Source organism: Melitaea cinxia, chromosome Z (genome assembly GCF_905220565.1).
Source record: "Melitaea cinxia chromosome Z, ilMelCinx1.1, whole genome shotgun sequence".
Lineage (NCBI taxonomy): Eukaryota > Metazoa > Arthropoda > Insecta > Lepidoptera > Nymphalidae > Melitaea > Melitaea cinxia.
In genome coordinates, this window is record NC_059424.1 from 4,683,951 (window position 1) to 4,706,053 (window position 22,103).

The following is a 22,103-nucleotide window of genomic DNA, read 5'->3' on the forward strand; positions in this document are numbered from 1 at the left end:
GTCGGTACGAGCCGGAGGACGTCCCAATGTTTATATACATATATTTTACTAACTAAACCGGTGAATTTTATATACTATATAATATTCGCCTTATTACGTTTGAGTGTTTTTTTCATACTTTCACGTCATTATTGTATATTGATATTATTGGACAAAATTAAGATTTGTTCATTATGCTAAAAACTACTAACATTTTTTTTGATAACTTTTTAGATAGTCAGTTAGTTGGTAGTAACATCATTGTTTAGAAATTAAGTAAGAGAATATACTGTCAATATTTCAACTAAAACAGAACAGGAGAATTATCTTATACAGCTTGGAAAGTTTGCGTAACGCTGTGGTCAAATCGAGCAGCAAATATAAATTGGTTATACGACACATTTCCTTTACGCCGGATGCAATCAATTTGAATGCTATGGCGCACAGCGCAGGCGCATTACATACAGTCGTCGGAAGGACATCATCACGATATCATCACTATAACTATCGAAAAGATTTCTGAAACGGGACCAACAGCATTTTGTCCGCTACAGTTTTACAAACGTTGCCACAAAGTGATCGATATTCATACTAAAGTTACAATGTCCATACAAAGTGTTACAGTGTACAGTGAAAATAAAAAATCTACGATCAGGAAATTCGTGACGTAACTAAAATGCTTCTTTCATGTTTCGTTGAAATAGTAGGTACATGAAAAATTAGTGTAAGTAAGCCTTCCTTGGGACTTGTTGGTGAATTCATTGATATAGTCAAGTGGTATCACTGAAATGTGATACCACCTGTAAAACTTCACCACGGAAAAGAATAAGAAAGACGCAAAGCGACCAAAACGGAAGAGAATATCCGACATGAGGTGAGGAAACTTGTTTCTGTATGATGAAACTAGAAACTACAAAACTGCACTCAGTAAGATGTGAATCCTTCGTGGTTGGTTTCTAAAACCGACAAATTACAATATCACAATTGCCCAAATCAACAAGTAGTAGATATTGCCTCAATGTATTTTTTTTTATGTGCGGAGATCGAATCCGCAACCGTTAGCGCATGAGTCAGTTCCATCATCAATGCATCGATAAGATATTATTTTGCTAGGAAAAATATTTAACACTAAGTGCTATACTATCTTATCTATAAATCATAATATTTTTTGTGAAATTCGTTTTAGAAAATCGTATTAGAAAACATAAAAAAATAAATCAGTTTCTACCCAGTCTATTTCGAGCTGTTTTCGAGTTTCGCGATTAACACCACATTTAACGATTCGTTATTTCTATATAGAACTAGCTGACCCCGCAAACGTTGTTTTACCATTTATTTTATTAACCTTCTTAATCCCTCCCCCCTTATAACTGAGGGGAATGAAAAATAGAAATTGGCCGATACTCAGACCTACCCGATATGCACACAAAATTTCATAATATTTTATTATACCTACCCCTCCCCTCCCTTAAACTTAGAGGTACGAAAAATACATTTTGTTCGATTCTCAGACCTACCCAATATGCACACAAAATTTCATGAGAATCGGTCATGGCGTTTCGGAGGGGTTTAACTACAAACATCGATCGCAACACGAGAATTTTATATATTAGATTATAAATTACGCACATATTATTACTACTATAAATAATAACCTTTTAAGCTACAATCAAAATATAAATTAAAAATATTAGGTATCTGCTTACTCGTTACACGTATGTGTTATTTCTGAGTAATAAGGTACCAAGATCAGCTGGCTGAAGGTTATGTAATACAAAGCACAATACAAGTGTCAACTCGGGAGGTAAAATCGTTAAAATTAATTTTTACCTACTTCCAAGCGTAGCGGTTTTGACCAAAAAGATTGACTAATCAAAACTTTAATTATTTTTGTTAAATTATTTTGAAACTTAAAAAAGCTTGTTTGTTTACACAGACTAATTTTGATTTCAAAATTGCATTTCATGTAATGTCAAACACGTTACATACCAGACGTCTACAGATCCTCAATAAAACGTTTGCGCATACTCTCTTATGTATTCACTAACTATTGATATAATATTTTAGTCTGGTGCAACAAAATCATTTAACCGAACCATTGCAAAATATATTTGTTGTCATACGTAACTTGATTTTTAAATTGAAATATAGGTCGTCAAACAATGATTCAGAGAAACGGAACAGTAGTCATAAAAGTTAGGTCTCGTTACATTACGATAATTGCCAGATTTTGTTTGTATTCTTATTTTGTCGATCAAAATTCTTTGGGTATATAAATTCATAAGAACCAAACAAAATCAAATTACAAAATTTTTATTAACAGGTATTTGTCTTACAACAACCGACATTACTTGCTTTTCTAACGCAGCGTTGCCAACGCTTACAAGCTCAATTTGTAATTATATTAATGCAATGGTGGTAATTTGTTTTGTATGCGTTTGTTTGTATATGTAAATTTTTAGGGAAAAAAACAGACAAAGGTGTATTTATATATTTAATTAAATAATTGCATAACAATAATATGATTATCTATAAATTTAAATTTATAAATTAAAATTAAAGTATAATAAAAAAAATCAAGATTGTGTGTTGAAATCTATTTTGAACATTCATCCGTATGACTCGTAAACAGCAAAATAGTTCGTTTTAAGTATTATACTATATTTTACTAGGGATACATAGGGATTATAAATACAATACTGATATGAAAATGTCTTTTGTTTTATGCAATAGAACTAAAATGTATCGATTTATGGTAAAAAATAAGATATTATTGCTCTCAAATAAAATAATATTTGTAATTGTTTCAGGGTCGATATCCGTGGGCTGAAGTGTGCCACTGCACTCCGTGCTGGAGTCAAAGCGGCAATGTACGAGAGTAGCTGCTCCTATGGTGGAGCTCTTGAACTTAAGAGAAGCGCGTTAAAAGAGGACCCCTGGCCCACTACAGAATGGCCACCTTACCGCTTGCATCAATCCACATTCGAACAGCTAAAACAGAGTGTCGAAAAAGCCAAAGCTGCTTTGCAAGACAGATCAGGATTACTAGGAACGGCGACTGCATTCGGTGACTTTTATGGAGGTCAATTGGGGCAGGATACGACTACTACAAGCTTAGGTTTCGGCAGAACAACGAGGACAGATGACTCCATGATAACTTCGATAGACAAGAATAAAGGATTGGGTACGTCTTATTCTTTGTAGATTTATTAACCAACCACTTTTATTTACAAACATAGATTAATAAGGTTTTTTCAGTTCAAAACGAAAAATCGGCTCTTTTTCTTTAACTACTTTTTTATTTTTGACTTTTATACTTTTAACTTTTTTTTATTTACCAAACGACTTCAAAAAAAGGAGGAAGTTCTCAATTCGAGTGTACTTTTGATGCGTGGAGATTCTTTTTTTATTCGAATGTTTTTTCTTGTCGTGTTTTATAGTTTTTGAGTAATCCTTAATAATGTATATTGTACTGTAATCTAAGCTTATCCAATTAAATACACACAATGTTTGTGCTATTTCGAAAAACAAACAGGGACATCAGGACAAAACCAAAAACAGAATGGTCTCGTCCAAAAGGGGACGTATATCTTCTAATATATAAAATTCTCGTGTCGCGGTGTTTGTAGTTAAACTCCTCCGAAACAGCATGACCGATTCTCATGAAATTTTGTGTGCATATCGGGTAGGTCTGAGAATCGAAAAACATCTATTTTTCATCCCCCTAAATGTTAAGAGTAGTCCACCCGTAATTATTTTTTTAATTTTTAGATAAATTATTTATTTTTTATTTTATTATGATTTGGGGTTGAAGAATATATACAATCCTAAATTTTCACCCTTCTACCACCAACCCCTATTTTGAAATAGCGTTTAGCGTCAAGACAACGTTTGCTGAGTCAGCTAGTATTATTATGAAATACACAGGCCGAAGACGGGCAGCAGCGTCTTCGGTACAAGGCAACACACACAAGTTCACACCGTTTTTGGCGTGAACTTGTGAAGGCCTATGTCCAGCGATGGACTGCGATAGGCTGAAGTTATTAATATGTTTAACGTGATCATCTACATAATTTATGTAAATGGTAAAATTGTTTTCATATTTGATTTAATGATAGTGAACTGGTTTAACTTTTTTTAACAATTCTCACTAATTTAGGTAATAATACTTTTACGACTTTAATATTAATTCTTACTTTACAGAGCAAACGTAGGTAAAGGTACGTTAATAACAATAAATGTTAATATAAACGATAGAGAACCTTTTAGAAAACAATGAAATCTCTTCATGCGTAAATGGGTATTACAGAAACCAGAGACGTAAAGATTCAATATATCTGGCAACACTAGAAATAGGTGTTTATATACAATATAAATCGATTGTTTGCGGTGTCGTTCTACCAGTAACCTTAGAGGCACGAGATAGGGTTGTTTTTGCGGTGGGCGGTGGTTGAACTCTTTCAGATTAAGGCTAGGGAGGCTGTAGGTACAGGCAAGGTGGGGTCTTTCTTGTTCAGATTACAATCGCTGTCAAGGGAGCGAAATGGGGGCGTGTGAGATTTATCCAACGGTTGCTATGGCGACACGCCCGCCCACTCGCCCCGGCGGATCATCGTAGCCTTATAAATACTAGTTGGGAAAATAAAATTTTATTATCTCCGCTGAGTTCATTATTTCGAAACTTACCCGGGGGTGCGCTATCCCGTTTCCCGAGCCTTAACGAGGGAGGCGCTTGTGAGGAAATTTTTGCAGTCATATTTTTATCGGTGCATTTCAACTGTTCATATTCAAAGTACTGGTAGGCTTCTAAACGTATGATTTCTTTTACGTATTCAACTGAGATAATCTTTTCATATCATTCATATCGTTAGATCGATTTTCTAAGAAGACTTTCGGCCTTGTGTCATTTTACTATGATTGTACAAAAAACACACGCGTATTATCAATTTTATTTTTAAAATCTGAATTTATAAAACAAAGCCATTTGGTTTTAAATGTTACGTTAACATTCAAAATATTTTTGGAAGTAGAAGATATTACAATGAGATAGGTCGAAAGGTGAAAAAATGAAAAAGATGGTTGAAAATGAAAAAAAATGCTTGATAATGTAAGCTCTCCATTTTCTATATAAAATTTTGTTGAAACCATTAACCTTTTTTATCTTAAAACACTGTTGATGAATTTTGATTTTCTGGAAAAGCTTTTAAATTGTTGTGACTTACATCGTTCTTAATTATAAACGCATTTTGGGTGTTTTCTTAGACATATTAAATTTCTGTTACAGAATATCGAACTCAAAATATTTATATTTAGAAAAATAAATATTTTATAGATATCAGTAACTTAGAATCAATCGTTAGGTATATAATTATAAATAAGATCATCATACATTAATTATCGAAAGAAATATTGAAAAAAAAAACTACTAACCATTAAAATACTGCTTCGAATTGAAAAAATATTTTTGTGCTGAATAGTCCATTTCCCGAAGAAGCCTACGTACCTACCTATATCATGTTTTAGTACCTCCTGTTTCTCACATTAACGCGGGCGAAACCGCGGGTTACGGCTAGTAATGTATATTTCAAATACACTATTTTCTAACTCTTCATTACTGAAAACTCTCATATATAAATTCATTATTTCTGTCTCATATTTTTTTACACCGTCCCTTCTTCAAAAGTTACGGTTTGATAAATATTCAACTCGAGCCAAGAATAACAAACAAGAAAGCGACTGAGCGTAACCTATTAGCATAATATTCAAATAAGTGCAAAAATCCACGCGCCACTTTTAAAGTCCAACCCTAATCTTATAGTCATCAAGAGCTATGTATTAAAATTTATAAGCCCCAGAGGGCTAAGTTAAAGAGTTGTTAACACGAAAATGATTACAGTACGCCCTCACTCACTGAAAACGTACCGTACGATACGCGACTGCGTTGTATACATAATCTCGTACAATCGTCATCAATTATGATGCCGTACTTTAGATTGTATCGTGATAAAATATATTTCAATAAATCATGTTGCAACTGGCCTGATACGCGTATATTGATTTTTTAATGTTTATTGCGTAACGAAAGGGCTGGGGTCGGTTTTTTGTTTTGTAATTTATATTCATTAGAGAACAGGGCTTGCCCGATTCCGATGGCTAACTACACGTCGTTTGCGTATTCAAACTTATTTTAACTGTTTCTTTTAATTATACAAAAAACTATTACCAATAGAGCAGGTTTTAAAATTATTTTTCATTATCGAGTATAAAAACGTTAAGCGTTAAAAACAAATTAACACGGAATAACAGGGGAAGTTTTTTTACTAATAAGCAGCTTGTGTGTATAAAATACCTTATATTAGCGTCCTTAAACATCTAGATATTATATTATTTTATTAATAAAACTGGGTAGGCAAACAAGCGTACGGCTCACCTGATGGTAAGCGATTACCGTAGCTTATAGACAGACGCCTGCAACACCAGAAGCATCGCAAGTGTGTTGTTGAACCTATCCCCAATCCCCCCCAGGAACTCTGGTCAGCTTATTTACCAACAGGAACACAACACTGCTTGAAAACCGTATTATTTTGTTGTAGTCTTCTGTAAGGTACTACCCCAGTCGGGCTGTTCCATATTTTGAGCAGGGAATTTCCTGTTGTGCTCTACCTCAGTTAAAAATAATAAATATAGGTATATGGAAAGACAAGTTTGTAGCCAAAGGCGGTTTTATAGTAAAATACGCCATCGTAAATTTATCCCAAATGCCCCACATCGGTACAATATTAAATATATTTTAAGTTCCTACTCAATTTTATATCATTCTTAGAAAGTACCAAGTGTAAATTTACAATTAGAACAAAAAAAAAAGTTCAAATAATACACGTTTATTTAAAATGCAGGGGTGCACAAAACCAAACAGATTATTAAACATTAACACCACTAAGCCAATAAAGTCATCCGCAAAACGAAAACTCTCACAGAAAACCCTTGAATTACCCCTACAAACAAACAATTATTGTACAATCAATGGGCACTCGCGCGTGAAGTATAAATCAGGAATGATAATAGGTCAGATTGAGTGACATCATTTTTAGTTCCATATTTTAACAATAGATGGCGCGCGTAGACGATGCGCGCGCGCATCTATCCGTTTGTTATGTCAGCTATTTCATGGGAACCGTGGCGGGGACAATGAACACTTAATTGTGCGAAAGAAACACCAGTAATGATGCTCCGTTCCCCTCGCTGGCGAGATTTATGCGTTCTGCTCGACCCATCGGGTGCCTCAGCATATTTATACAATAAATAAATAATTCCAAAACATATTGCGCCGAGCAATTCGGATTCGGAATGATGCGTTAACTTTTTGTAAGCGTGGGAGAGTTTGGATTACTTTTTTTTTTTTAAAGAAATTAATAATTTATTTATTTTAAATTTTCGCTTTGTTTTTAATTTAATAAATAAATGAATATATATATATATATATATATATATATATATATATACCAGTCTGCTATCACCTATATCACAGGCATTAAGTTGCTTACTTTAGGAACAGATGACCGTGTGTTTATGTTGTAAATATTTATTTAATAATTTTCACAGGTAAACTTATGATTTATGAGAATCTACTTATCGACTCTTTAACTGAAATATCTCAAATTCGTCTTTCAGGTTCAGAAAAGCTATCTGGGGGATTATCTAAAGGGTACACGACCTCGTCAACTCTGTCTGATACGCTGAGGGCAACAAAATGTTCAGGTGAGTGATAATATAAGAAATATCAGAATATTCAACAATATATATGTGTACTAACTATGAAGACATAAATTCTAAGATTACTGAACCGATTTTAATGATAACAGTTAGCGATGACGAGTAAACCCGCTTACGCTGTGTGATTACGGCAGTAAAGAATATAGCCACCCCCTCTCTTCCCGTGGGTGTCGTAAGAGGCGACTAAGGGATAAAACAGTTCTACTACCACCTTGGAACTTATAAAACCGACCGATGGCGGCATAACCACCCAACTGCTGGCTTTGAAATACACAGGCCGAAGATGGGCAGCAGCGTCTTCGGTCGTAACCGCCTGCCCAGCGTTGTGACTATGGGCAAAACATGAGTTCGCGCCATTTTTGGCACAAGCTTGTGGAGGTCTATGTCCACTTTTCTTAATTTTAAAATTTAGGTACAAAATTTTACTAAGACTACCCTCGCGCTACCGTAAAATTTCATACAAAGTAAAAATTTTATTATTAGTTATCTACTGTTGAAGCAAAATAGAGTACCTAATAGATCACTTGTGAACAATGTTGGTTCGTAAAAGTAGGTAGTAAAAACAGTTTAGATATAATTTATGTAGGTACAAAATATCACAAATCATACATATATCGTATATACTTAAGAGGTATGTATAACTTACATGTAATATCTATTGCAATATAACTATAACTAGGTGATATATTTTTTACTAGCTGTACCCGCGACTTCGTCCGTGTGGAGTTAAACAAAAAAGTTATTGTTCAGTTCGCAGAGTTATAAAATAAATAAATTTGTAAAATAAATATAGCCTCAGATACTCCTTATTACATCAGCTATCTGCCAGAGAAAGTCCCTTCAAAATCGGTCGAGCCGTTTCAGAGATTAGCCGGAACAAACAGACAGACAGAATTTTTTTATAAAAAATGTCATTTTGGTATATGTACCGTGTACATGTGCATTCAGTATTATAAAAAAGTTTTTTTTTTATATTACAAACAGACACTCCAATTTTATTTATTAATATAGATGTAAAACCTCTCCCTTCTAGTTATCTAACGTTGTGACTTCTCTCCTATTAATGCTGATACGCTTTGCCGAACTTGGTATTCCAAATAGTGACACCAAGACATTATTTATAGCGTTCATGTTTTTTCAGCCGACTTCTAAAAAAGGAGGATGTTCTCAATTCTATTTTTTTACTATATTTTCTATCTTACTTCAGAACATTTGACTGGGTTGACCGATTTCGATGATTTTTTTAAACCATGTTTTTTTTTATAAAGTTATGTCCACAGGCTTATAGTGCCCATGCTTTTGTCATTTCGATTTTTATTTTTGTTAGTGATCGTTTAGTTGGTACACTACTGCAGCTTACATTAAGAGAACTAATAATTCTATCTTAGTATCCCTAATGCAGACGTGAGTCCACCGACCAAAATTATGCTAACTTAATTTAAATCATATGTTAGTACGTGTCATTTGATCTCATTTAAATTTAATGGAAATCTAACAAGTACTTACTAATAAACTAAATCTAACAGTTACTTGACTGTTTGTTATCAACCTACATTGTATTATACCGCTATCTTTTCACTTGGTATAGCGATTTTGATGATTTCTATTTTAATCGAAAGGTAATGTTTATCTTGTAGTCCCATTTTGAATTTAATCGAATTCTGATGACTACTTTTTGACAACGCGTATTTACTTGACAATTTTTTCGTCTACTTACGTTGTATTCTATGTCGATGTAACTATTGATAACTAATTGTCTGTAGTAATAATGGGTTGAGTGGTAAGCAGCCTATGTATCTCTTTGGATATTTAGCTGTGTAGGTATGTATAGAGTTTGATAGTAGGGTAGTGTCATTAGTAGTGTAGTAGTGAAAACAAAACTACTTATTACTACTACCTATTATAATGAAAAGCTTAGTAGATTATCAAAATAATTTTGTCAAATATCATTCTAATCTGTACTCCAAAATAATAATTATAGTGGATTTACGCTTATGCTTCAGCCCATAATATCCAACTTCTGGTCATAGGACTATTTCCCCGTGTAGGAGCAGGATCAGAGCTTAAATCACCACGCTGCTGCATTACTGCGGGTTGACGGATATATCCCTACTATGAGTAACGATCGCTATCAGGTGTAAATGATAACAACCAGGACTGGCAGCTTAACGTGGCCTCCGAGGCACGGTGGGGAGACCCACAAGGACTCACAACCAGACCGGTAATTAATATTTGTATAAGCACAAATATCCACTCCGAGCGGGAATCGAACCTGCGACCGTCGGTGTTTAGGCGCCGCCAACACAGCACACGAACCATTACACCAGAGCAGTCGTAGAAGGTAGGTATATTGAGTTATTTTGTAAGAACAAAATATTCGACAAATTAGACATGAACAATTCTCGAAAAACTTATCAAATACCTTTAAAATATTGTATCTGACTTGTAGCGTGATGAAGTACCCAAAGATCAAAGATTTTAAAATTGTTAAGATATGAAATTACGCAAAACGAATTGCCACAATTACAGTCGGTAAGTTAAACTGGCAAACGGAGCGTGAACTCAAAGGATAGGTTAGACAATTAAAAGTTATCTGAGCACTGTCAAAGGAGCTGTTATCTTGCTCAGTAGGGTGGTTAAATGGTATGTATTTGATACTTGGTAATGTTTTGTCCTTGGTAACAGTCTTAAAACGTACTCGTATATGTATATTACTAGAGCGACTCGTGACTTCATCTGCTCTGCTTATAATGTTTGTATAAAAAGAAGATTTAATTAGGATTAATAATACGGTAATAAGTTTACTTCTAAGTAATATTTGGGATGAAACTTATGGGAAATCGATCCATACAGTAGAATCTAATGATGATGATACAGTATTCCTATACAGTCATAAAATTTATTCTTTTAAATTTAATTCATTTTTCTTGAATATCTCTTTCCGTTTCTTACTAATTTCTTATGCTTGGTGTGTAGATTGTCGCCTTCTTAATCGGAACATATGATTTTAATTAAAATTGTTATAAAAGATGACATTCCGAAAGCGTAAAGACAGCAAACGAACTTTACAAAATACAAAATATAACGATTCTATTCCGTGAAATGGCACTTTATTATTTTTTCCACCCTACGTTAGTCGTGAAAATAATAGGTGTCTAAAGGCGAAAGGATTTGTGGATTCTCTCTCCTGTAAAAAAAAACACACACACACAAAAGCAAATGTACGTTTATAAAAAGATCAGTGCAAGTACTGCATACGAAGGACCTGTACCTAATACAAAACATGCTTATATCACATTAATTACGATCGAGTTAAAGCGTCTTAAGTACAAATTTCTTGTGCAGTGATCCTTTAATTTTAATATTTATTTTCATTATTTGTCGTTGTTAGCTGATGCTAGTCACTAAGATTCTAAAGTGCGCCCAGTAACGAAACCAAATGACGAATCAACATATGAATATTGGAGGTATTAGATGACCAATTTATTGGCAACCTTATTTAACTTACACAAAACTCTTTTTTACAAATTTAAAAATTATAGTATAACTAGCTGACCCCGTAAACACTGTTTTGCCATATATGTTAGTAACCCCCTTAATCTTAAGGGAGGGGGCTAATAATTTAAGGATATAAAAAATAGATGTTGGCCAATTCTCAGACCTACCCGATATGCACACAAAATGTTATAAAGTTCGGTCCAGCCATTTTGAAGGAGTATGATAACTAGCATTGTGACACGGAAATTTTATATAAGAAAGATTTATACACTAGAACTACATTCATTGAAAAATAGTGTTCTAATAATTACTATTGGTCCTTCAGACCCGTAACTAAATACTGCCACGCGTCATCACATGTGCTTAATACAAGTGTTCTCAAATCTCGAGTGCACTTTATGATTCAACTCTATTCCTTATTGGTCTATGGCTCCTAATTATACTTATCATTTAATTTTAGGAAAATGAGAAGTGTTGCTAATGTTTTTAGATAGCTTGACATTTCAACAAGAGATAAGAAAGAATACTAAAGTTTAATTGATTGTAATTCTCAAATACATCTATATTTATTGTTGCTACCAATATTTATCTAATAAAAGCGGATATTCTAAATTAAGTTTTAATATTTCATATTGAGAGTACCACATTATCAAATAACAAACACTCCGGGTAATGATCATGTTTTAATAATACGAAAAGTACTTTGATATAAGGGGTCTAATGGATACCACCACCCGTAGCGAATGGTTGCGCGTGTTTCAAATGTTGCCAAATCTGCGGTGACAAGCGTGCATCGTACTGATTTTTTCTCATAGGGACACAAAAGACACACACCGACATTTAAGGGTTCACTTAATTCACTAATTGTCGTTGCGCTTCCTGATTTGATCTACACTCGTAAATTTAAATAATTTGATGTCTAAGTTTAAGCTAGGCACAAATATAATATAAAGTTCAAAAAGACTACTAAGAAATAAGTTTCTAAAAAAGAAGGTCTTAAAAAAGAGATCTGAATCGTAACCAACTTATGTCATCCGAACTTTGGAAAAGGTACTTTTTGTACAGTTAAATTATAATTTTTGTAAAGGTAACCTGTAATTCATAGCAACTGATCATTTGACAGACAGAAGCCCCTTGCCCAGTCAATCAAACTGCGGGTCGATTACACTAGTCGAGGCCGCTAACTGGGTGGGAGGAGCTGTGTCTAATTTGACTCGAGTACGCATTAACCACGCTGCAGCTAATGGTGATTCTCTCGTGAGAAAACAAACTAATTCTGTCTCTATTTATCTATGTGAATATTATGAATATAACCGATTTGTATGTTTGTATTTGATAAACTATGTATTTAAAAAGTTATTAAAATTATGTTAGTAATTATATTAGATTAGCCATAAAATGGATAATATTTAATATAATAAACAATGCAATCAATAAAATTAATACAACAATAAATTATTTTAAAAATTGGTAACTTAGATATAAAACTAGTAGCTAAAGAATCAGCAGCCGAACTACAAAATACCTGCGCATTAGCAGTCAGCACCCTATACCTAAGTTTCCTATTCTTTTTTAAGTTATATAATATTATACCTACCTGATGTATGGTACACAAACTATGTTTTTTCCAGAATGTGATTAAAATTGATTCCATATTTGCAGGAATGCAATAATACTCAAAAAGTTCGTATTATAACATAGCATTAGTTAAAAATATATCATTGTTACTGTGGTTTTGAATGTTCTTCGCTAATAAATATAATTTATAAAAATATACAGAAACCTTTAACAGAACCTTTAAAATTTCATCAGTTCAAAACCAATATAGGTAGTCAAAATGTTTTTTTTTATACTTGCCTGATTTCTAAAATTGTTTTAACAGTAATAAGAATGTTTAATCAGAAGCTTAGGTTTATAAGACATTACATAATGAAGGATACGAGAGTTGGACAGTGAATACAACACACAGGTGAAATCGCACTAGCATTCTAGTAAAATATAAAGTGAAGAAATAAACAACCATAGTCGAGTATAGCTTATAAACTAACGGCATTGATCCCTTTAACCCTCGCCAAGTCGGCTTTATTGCCCGAGACAGAGTTAACAAAATTAATGGCTAAAATTTCTACACCCGAAATGAATACATCGGAGGGATAGTGAATAAATCAATGTTACGTTGCATTTTGGACGATTCCGCTTCGATGTTTTGGTCTTAGTTAGAAATTAAGGCAATTAGAAAGACTCATTTTTTACAGCAAAACGTTTGTAGTATATTCTGTTTGTAGACTGCCAGCTAACTATATCTATTTATTTGTTTATAGCAAGTGCTAGGATTTTATATGTTTGAACGGATGAATCACAAGCATTTGTCTCCATGATACATATTTTATAAAAAGAACTTATTAGTATCCCGTCAGCGCGTATAACTAGTAAATACAAAGATAGATAAATAACTTAACATAAACACATTTACTTCACTAAATTTATATAAGTCAAGCTACCCGCTACGTCTCATAACTGGGGCCGAAGAGGGAAAAGTGGCACGCGTCACTCACCGGAAGCGAGAGACGAGCGCGTGCGCCGATTCTAATGTTCAATGGAACGTACGGAGGCGCACTTGAAACATTTTTATTGTAACCAGCGCCGGGGGCCGCTATCATTGTTAGTCCCCACAATTCGAAGAACCAAATATGAAAAAAAAAATGTTTGTAGGCTAGAATATAATTGATTTAAATTTAAATTTTAGTTACAATGGTTATTTTATATATCAGTAGTTTTGCGGTAAAGTAAAGAATTTTATACTAATTCTATATATATAATATATATATATAGAATTAATATAAAATATATATTATAAGTGGTCAGACTACGTATGCTGGTTACACATACACATAGTATAATTATCGTGGTATAACGTCTCATATGTAAAATATATTACTTTTTTAAGACTAAATTTTCTTTTAAATATGAATAATAAAGTCAACAGTGATCTTTAAATTCAAGGTAGCTTATACATTTTGTTAACAGAGTAATTTACTCCAAAGATATTCATAAACAATCAAATACGTACTTAGTCTTATTGCAAATTTTAAAATTGTATGTTATGTATTATATATCTTTTATAGTAACTGCGAAAGTAAAATATTGTACTCAACTTTTTTTTTAAGAAAACCTCCTTTTTATTCTAATACATGTCGCAACTCTGACAGACGTAACAGAAAAATATATCATAAGATCTATTATATTGTGTGTTACATAGTGTTAATTTAAATTGGTTATACAACCCATATTAGTTAAAATGTAAGTTTTAGTAACAGACTCATTATCAATAATACCTTAAATTTAAAATGTCAAACGTTTCTTATTATTTAAAATGGCTCAAAATCAAAGAACAAATACAAAATACCCTAGCGGAAGACGAACGTTTACAGGAGTTAGCATCAGCATTTGTCGGAATAAAACCACAAGGAACCGCAGTTGAAATTGTTGCTAGAGTTTATTGTAAATTTTGTGAATTATACAATAACTTGTGTGATTGTTACGATCAAATGGAACAAGTACAAAGACGACCTTACATACGAAAATTAATTGATGCAATTTCTTGTCGCATACTCGAATTGAAGTCAACGCTGGAGGAAGTGGAGGTTTTTGAATTTACGTACCCTGATAATGCTTTGCTACAATTGATTATGGTACCTCAGGATATTGAAATACTTTGTCCGTTTCATTATCCATTTGAAATGAGACAGGAAGAAATGCAGTACATTGCTAATCAAATCTTGGCTGGTAATCGGTTAGGTGATCCAACTCCAACACCTTCGGAAATTGAACGTCGAGAACAAGAAAAGTTAGAAGAAGAAGAGAGATTACGTGAAGAAAAGGAAGCGGAAATCAAAAGAAAATTGGCCATGGGTGAAGAAATCGTATCTATACCAGAGTCTGAACATTTGTCGGCTGAAGAGTTAGAAGAATTAAGATTTCAACAAGAGTATACTGGTCATATTTTAAATATTCAACGAATGGAACGCTCTAGGTTTACTGTACGAGAAAGGACTCATATTTTTAATAAGGATAATGACTTATATCTTGAACTTGCGGGTCTAAAAAAACCACCAGCAAGTGAAGAGTTGCGAATAAAAGCAGCATCACTTATTCAGAACATTTATAGACGATTTATGGAAATCAAACGAGAAAATATAAAGAATAATATGCGTAAAGATAAACTTAACATGATTATACCATCATGGTTACCCCCTTCTGCAAAAGAACAACTAAAAAATGTTAAAGAAATTAGACGAAACTTTAGATATAAATATTATGAAAATTGGGTTCAGGAAAACTTTAAGGAAAGTAGTCGTGCACTTAAACTTAGAGAAGGAGACATAATGGAAGATATTTCGACAGAAATTCGTCAATGGTTTCATGATTGGTACAATCAGGTTCGTATTTTTGATGAATTCCCTTTTCCAGAAGAAGGTGGGTCCATATTAATAGTGAAAGGAGAAACTTTTACTATAGATGAATACATAGAATGGCGTACTGAAGAAGAAAAAAGACTAAAAGCAGAAGGAGGTGCACAAAAAACTAAAGAACAGATAAAAGCTGAAAAACTTGCTGCTCGTGAAGAAGAAAAAAGATTAAAATTAGAAGCTAAAATAAGAGAAGAAAAACGTTTACTTGATTATAAGAAGGCCAGACTTAATCCTGATAATGATCCAGGTGTTTATATTTCTGTTGGTGAAAATGCAAACCAAGTGCACGAAGCTTGGAATGAATATCAAAATCAATGGAAGGATTTAGATACGAGAGATGCTTCACTCGATGTCATGAGAGGTTATATAAAGTCGCTTATTATTGAAAATGTGTATCAAGACTTACAATTCAAACTGAGACCGATTGTAGATGAACTCATGAGATTAGAATTGAATATGCTCAAAAATTCTTTGAAAATTGATTACCAAGCAGCTGGAATTGCCAAGCCTCCACAAAGCAGAAAAAGAAAGAAACCGAAAAAAGTTAAGCCACCAAAGCCAGATAAAGTTTCACCAGCTGCTATGTTTCAAGCTTTAGTCGATGAAGGAATTATAAAAAAATATCCACATACTACATTTGATGATTACTGGGGAGACAGAAATTATGCTGCAGCAGATACTCGTGCTATACTCTGGACACCAAACTTCCCACCGCCATGCTTAGGGGACGTTAAGGAACAAGTAAGATTGCGATGTGTTTTGACACTCGGATCCGACTGCCCAAATTCCGTTCGAACACAACTGTTTGTAGGACCCAAGGGTTCGGGTAAAAAAACCTTGATCTATGCAGTCGCGACAGAAACGAATTCTATCCTCATAGACTTATCGCCAATGAATGTGTACGATAAATTTCCTGGACCAAAAAATTTGAAGACTATGTTCACATACATTAATAGAATAAGTAGACTCATGCAACCTTCTATAATACTCGTTGACAATGCCGATAAAATTTTCTGTAAAAAGGTGGCGAAAGAAGATAGAAGCTTCGATCCTAAACGTCTCCAGAGAGATTTTTTCAAAGAAATAATTAAACCTATAAACCCTAGCGAAGATAAAATCTTAATTCTGGGTACAGCTACAGAACCATGGTTAGCGAAAAATGCACAGATGTATAAAGTTTTTCCTTCGATAATCCTTATGCCGAGGACTGATTATAGCAGTATATCATATATTCTAACTAAAACACTCATGCAATATCATGGAATAAATCGTGAGTTCAATGTACATTGCGTCGCACAGGTTTTAAGAGGATATGATATACACACTATAAGAAAAGCCATAGAAACCTTGTTAGATGGTACACGTATCGCACAACTATACCACAAACCGCTTCAGCCAGAGGAAATAACCAACGCTGTTGTGGGTTTCGAAGGTGCTGTTTATACAGATTTGGTGGCTTATGATATGTATAAACAGTGGTACGAGTCATATTCACCGTGGGGTAAAAAGTACATCGATTATATGCAGATGTTAGACTCACAGCTCGCTTATAAATTGAAGGCAGATAAAAAGAAAAAGTAATATTTAGATTATATTATGAAATCCCTACTAATTATCCACAACTTAGTGTCACTGTAACAATTTTCCATTCTTTTTTATAAAATTTTGCAGCTGATCGACTGATAATAGTTAAATTTACTAATATGTTCAAATAAATAAATCTTAAATAAAACGGAAAAAAGTTTTCACTAAGAAAATTCCTTTATTCAATTTGGGATAAAATATTAACACGTTATTTACTTTTATTTCTATATATATTCTACTTTATACCTTTTTAAATAGGTTTGTAAAAAAAATAACATTTGACAATTTAAAAAATAATAGGTATTCATCGCGTTAATCAATAGAAACATTTGTCTCCCGTTACAAGAAACACTGTCCTTTGAATTCGACCCTTGATCCAACAGTCAAGCAAAAATTTCTTAAGGTGTTGATCTTTTATCTTATTTGGTACTACATATTTACTACATTATTTGTCTTCATTTTTTTATCATCTCTTTGTCCATGTAAGGGCTTTATGTTTATTAACATTTTTATTCACCACTTCCTTTTTAAAATATACTAAAAAACAAAGCCTTATAGTAATTTGTTTCTATAAATTAAAAAAGAACTCTTAATGACAGCACATTCACAAAGGGCGCTTTCTAAGCGAAATTTCCCTTAAACAACTTTCAAAGAAAAGGAAATGAAGCAGGATAAAGTTCTCACTACATACGATAGAGGGCATTATACCGATGTCATTGTACCAGTGAACTTTCGTCATAAATAGTTTTTACATACGCCACTAGATGGCGAGTTATTTTTGTAAAATGATATTTAGGAAATCTAAATATTAGTAGGTGTAGAAAATATTAATTACACAAATAGTATTTTAATGCAATAATTATATTTAATTATTAATATATTTTTTTTAGTAATAGTTATTTTTATGCCTTACATTTAACTTATTTTTAAGCTAGTTTCTATATTTATTTGTCGTCATATATTTTATAGTCATATATATTTTTTACTTTACCTATATACCATTTACATATATAACTGACAGATCATTATTTTTCGTATGCCTAACGTGACCGTTTTATTTTTGGTTCAAAACGGAACATCGTTTCTTTTGGCTCAAATCGGAATATCAGTTTTCTTTTTACTAGTAGCTTGTACTGTAGTTGTAGTTGTTGTAGATGGCAGCATAAGAGCACATAGCTAAAAACAGTTCGCTGAAAGTATCATGCAACTCCTATTTCATTTGAGGTGACCATACCTAACTATAATATACGTCAACATAAAAACAATGAATTAAAAACACAGTTTTACTACGCTTACACGCTTAAATTATCAAAGCTTAAACATTTTTAAAAATGTTTTAAAAATTGTTTGTACAAATACTACTTACCTATCTCTTAGATTCTCTTAGATATGTGATCTATCGGTATATTGTTTCTATGTGCCTATTTTATTTATTTTTATTTTATTTTATTTATTCAGAAAAACTTACAACTATACATACAAAATAGAAATAGGTACAATTTAAAACTAGAAAGAGTGCTAGATTATTTAACAGTATTGAGAGTAAAACAAAATTAAGCTAAGGATGGTTAGAGAACTTAGCTTAGCTGGATAATTAAACTGCTTAGATATCATAAGCTATCGGAAGAGAAATATTTGAACGCACTTTTTTTGAAGTCGGTTAAAAGTTAAAGACGTCGACCGATTTGAAGGACTTCTTTTTTGTTGAGTCTGTAATATAATAATTTTTGAAACAATGTTTTTATGAAAAAAAATTTGAAAAATATGTTTCAAAATCAGAAACTCATAATTTTTTTTTGATTGAACTAATATTTATAAAAATCGCGAATGTTCTTCCTAATCCTCTTTATTTGCAAAGAGTATTTCTTATTTACTTTATATTTTTTTCAATTAAATATTGTATGAAGCCGAGATAGGGATGAAGAAATTATACTTATTAGAAATATTTATACTCTGTTTTTATTTTTGTCTGTTTTTTTTACCGATCATACGTAAAATCTGCTGCACAAAATTAAACTTAACAGTTGTGATCGACCACACGACAGAAGTAAAACTTCTTTTTAAACTTTTGTGTACTAGATATACGACACGTAACTGGCTATGAGATAAAGGGAGAAAGTAAATATGTGCTCGGACCTTTCTCTCCGTTTGCCACGTATGATCACACTTTTCGTAACGCTCTTGTCAAGCATTCACCAGCTTACTCCCCAAGTCAAGCGTGCATAAAGAAGACTTCAAAAACATTTCCGAGTAGAAATTTTTCCACGTTCCTTAGCAGGACCGGACCGGGCATGCCCGACCGGATAAGGTTTGTAACGCAGAAGATCCGGTGAGACCTGATCAGGTGAGATGAGATTTCCTCATCTCATCCTGGTCCTGGTAGAGTATGCCCGGTCCGATCCTTTTAAAAAACACAAATTTATATTCTTGAAAACATTGTTTAACAAAAAAAAAGCGAATTGATATTATAAATATGTTACTTAAAATAATTATTGTGATATTTATTTCCGTTTATTTTTACCAATTATTATTTATTTTTGTTAGTACTTTAACTATCAATTATTTTTATTTATTTTTATATTATTTATTAACTATTATTATTAATTAAATTTTATTTAATAACTTCTAATAATTAACTACTTTCTACTACTTAAGACTGCTCCACTGTGTAAAAATAGACTCCCTGCTAGACTGTCCTAATAACTGTATATGTATATATACTAAGTGCGGCTTAAAAACATCTATAGCGCGATTCAAGCTCAGTTCACGTAATTTCATTCAGGTTATCCTGATCTGGACCAGACCTGGTCCTGATGCAGTTATGCCTTACCATACTTGATTTTTTTTTATATTAGGCTATTCTTATCTGAATCGGACCAGGTCCTGATCCAGGACCTGGTCCGATTAGTTCCGATTAGATTAGATATCCAGTATGTCTTACCATACTTGATTATATTTTACATCAGGCTATCCTTGTCTGGACCGGACCTCATGATAAACATCGGCTTTCGATTAAATTAAAAATTATCAAAATCGGTACACCGGTATCGGTACATCGGTACAGTAAAAAGTTATATGCGGATTTTCGAGTTTCCGTCGATTTCTCTGGGATCCCATCATCAGATCTTGGTTTCCTTATCACGCTGCCACACTTGGCATATCTCTTTTTCAACAAAGAAAAAGAATTATCAAAATCGGTTCATAAACGACGAAGTTATCCCCGAACATACATTAAAATATATATATATATATATATACAGTCGAATTGAGTAGCCTCCTCCTTTTTTTAAGGTCGGTTAAAAATAATATATAATTTATGTGGAGTAATTGTGAGATTTTTTTCTAAAAAGGGAGGCAAAGATTTTAAACCTTAGCGTATTAATACATATGATGATGCTGATTTATGTTTTATTTACTATTCGCGGACCCAGCGGACGCTGTCAAGTCTTCCGAACTGTCTATCGAATAAAATTTAAGTAATCAGTAGATATGATTTCTTCAATTTTACATTTTATTTTTCTGCGTAATTTTCTTAATTATCACTTCCACAAAGTATCAGATAACCTTAAAAAAATTTCGATTCGCTCCAGCCGATCTCAAGCTTTAGGGTTAGCAATATACATAGCGCTTTATTTTAATTTATATAGATATTCTTTTTTCATATAATTATAATAAGAATAATATTACGTACTTGATTTTGAATATCACAACTACATCTATAGCATAGTATTCTTAATTTTACCAAACCAAAAGAAAAATGTCTCATATGCGTATATATCTTAAACGCATAAAGGCACGTCAAAGGTAGTTTTAATCACATTATCAGCTGGTAGGTTAGTGGTAGGAAGACATAGAGGGTCCATTGTAGTTGCGGATTCGGAAGCCCCCTCTCCTTCCCCTCTACGGAAATGGCGGCGGGGAGCGGAGACAGCGTCGTCCGGAGGTGAACCCGACGGTAGGTGCAAGTCTGTAGTCCGAGCTACGACCCACTTTCAGGAATTACGTATTAACACTAACCGAGTAACTTGAATGATGATTGCTGCTTACAAGCCTAACCGTCGAAGAACAGTACATTTAATACTGACTTGTGAAGGTTTGAAATCGATATAGGTATTTTCAACATTCGTTACAACAAGTCAGTTTTACCCACTACAAATTAATGCGAGGTAATGCAACGAATTCAGGTCCCACTTCTGGGCAAGGTTAAGGCTTAAGAGTCACAATCACGTTGATTAAGCTCTGAACCTGCGACGACGACCTCGTTAGTTTTCTTGTATGTAAAATATTACTATGGAGTGACGTAGTCCTTATGGACTAAAACTCCTTAAATAAAGAAAATAGGAGCTATGAACCTTTTTGATGTGTAGGTACTTATATATTTAAAATACCAATGTCTAAAGAATTCGTTTCACTAAGCTAAATCTAGACGAGTGAAGGGCCTTAGGAGACGTTTGTGTACTTCGTACCGTCTCTCTCGTAAACTAATTAAAACTGAAAAGTTTTTCAATAAACCACTTCGTATCTTTAGTAGTCTACTGAGAGGAGAAATGTTTCTTGTACGAACGTCATCTTCATTCTCTATGAATATCATTGTTGAATTTACTTGCTTCAAAAGATGTGGTATTATTTAATTAAGTTATTCCAATCTATATAAGTTAAAAATTAAACATCCACCAAATTCGATAATTTTATTTTGTGTTCATTACGGCCAGGACAAGTAAAAATAAATTAAAAGTAAAAAAACCTTTTTAAAAAACAAGCGTTTATTTGAATGCGCTAAAATGAAAAAAATAAATT

General features: G+C 33.0%; 2 protein-coding genes across 2 annotated transcripts in view; both read left to right on the top strand.

The window, feature by feature from the left end:
• The first annotated feature begins 848 nt into the window (after positions 1-848).
• The window catches only part of LOC123668514 (DNA-binding protein D-ETS-3), an 83,651-nt gene continuing 62,396 nt past the window's right edge, over positions 849-22,103 (top strand). The window contains exons 1-3 of the mRNA XM_045602249.1: positions 849-853; positions 2,790-3,163; positions 7,651-7,737. Coding sequence (XP_045458205.1) covers positions 849-853; positions 2,790-3,163; positions 7,651-7,737 — 466 coding nt within the window. The remainder of the gene's footprint in view (positions 854-2,789; positions 3,164-7,650; positions 7,738-22,103) is intronic.
• Positions 14,598-17,303, top strand: LOC123668585 (dynein regulatory complex protein 11-like). Its single transcript, XM_045602315.1, has one exon. It carries the CDS (start codon positions 14,598-14,600, stop codon positions 17,301-17,303), a length of 2,706 nt encoding a protein of 901 aa, XP_045458271.1.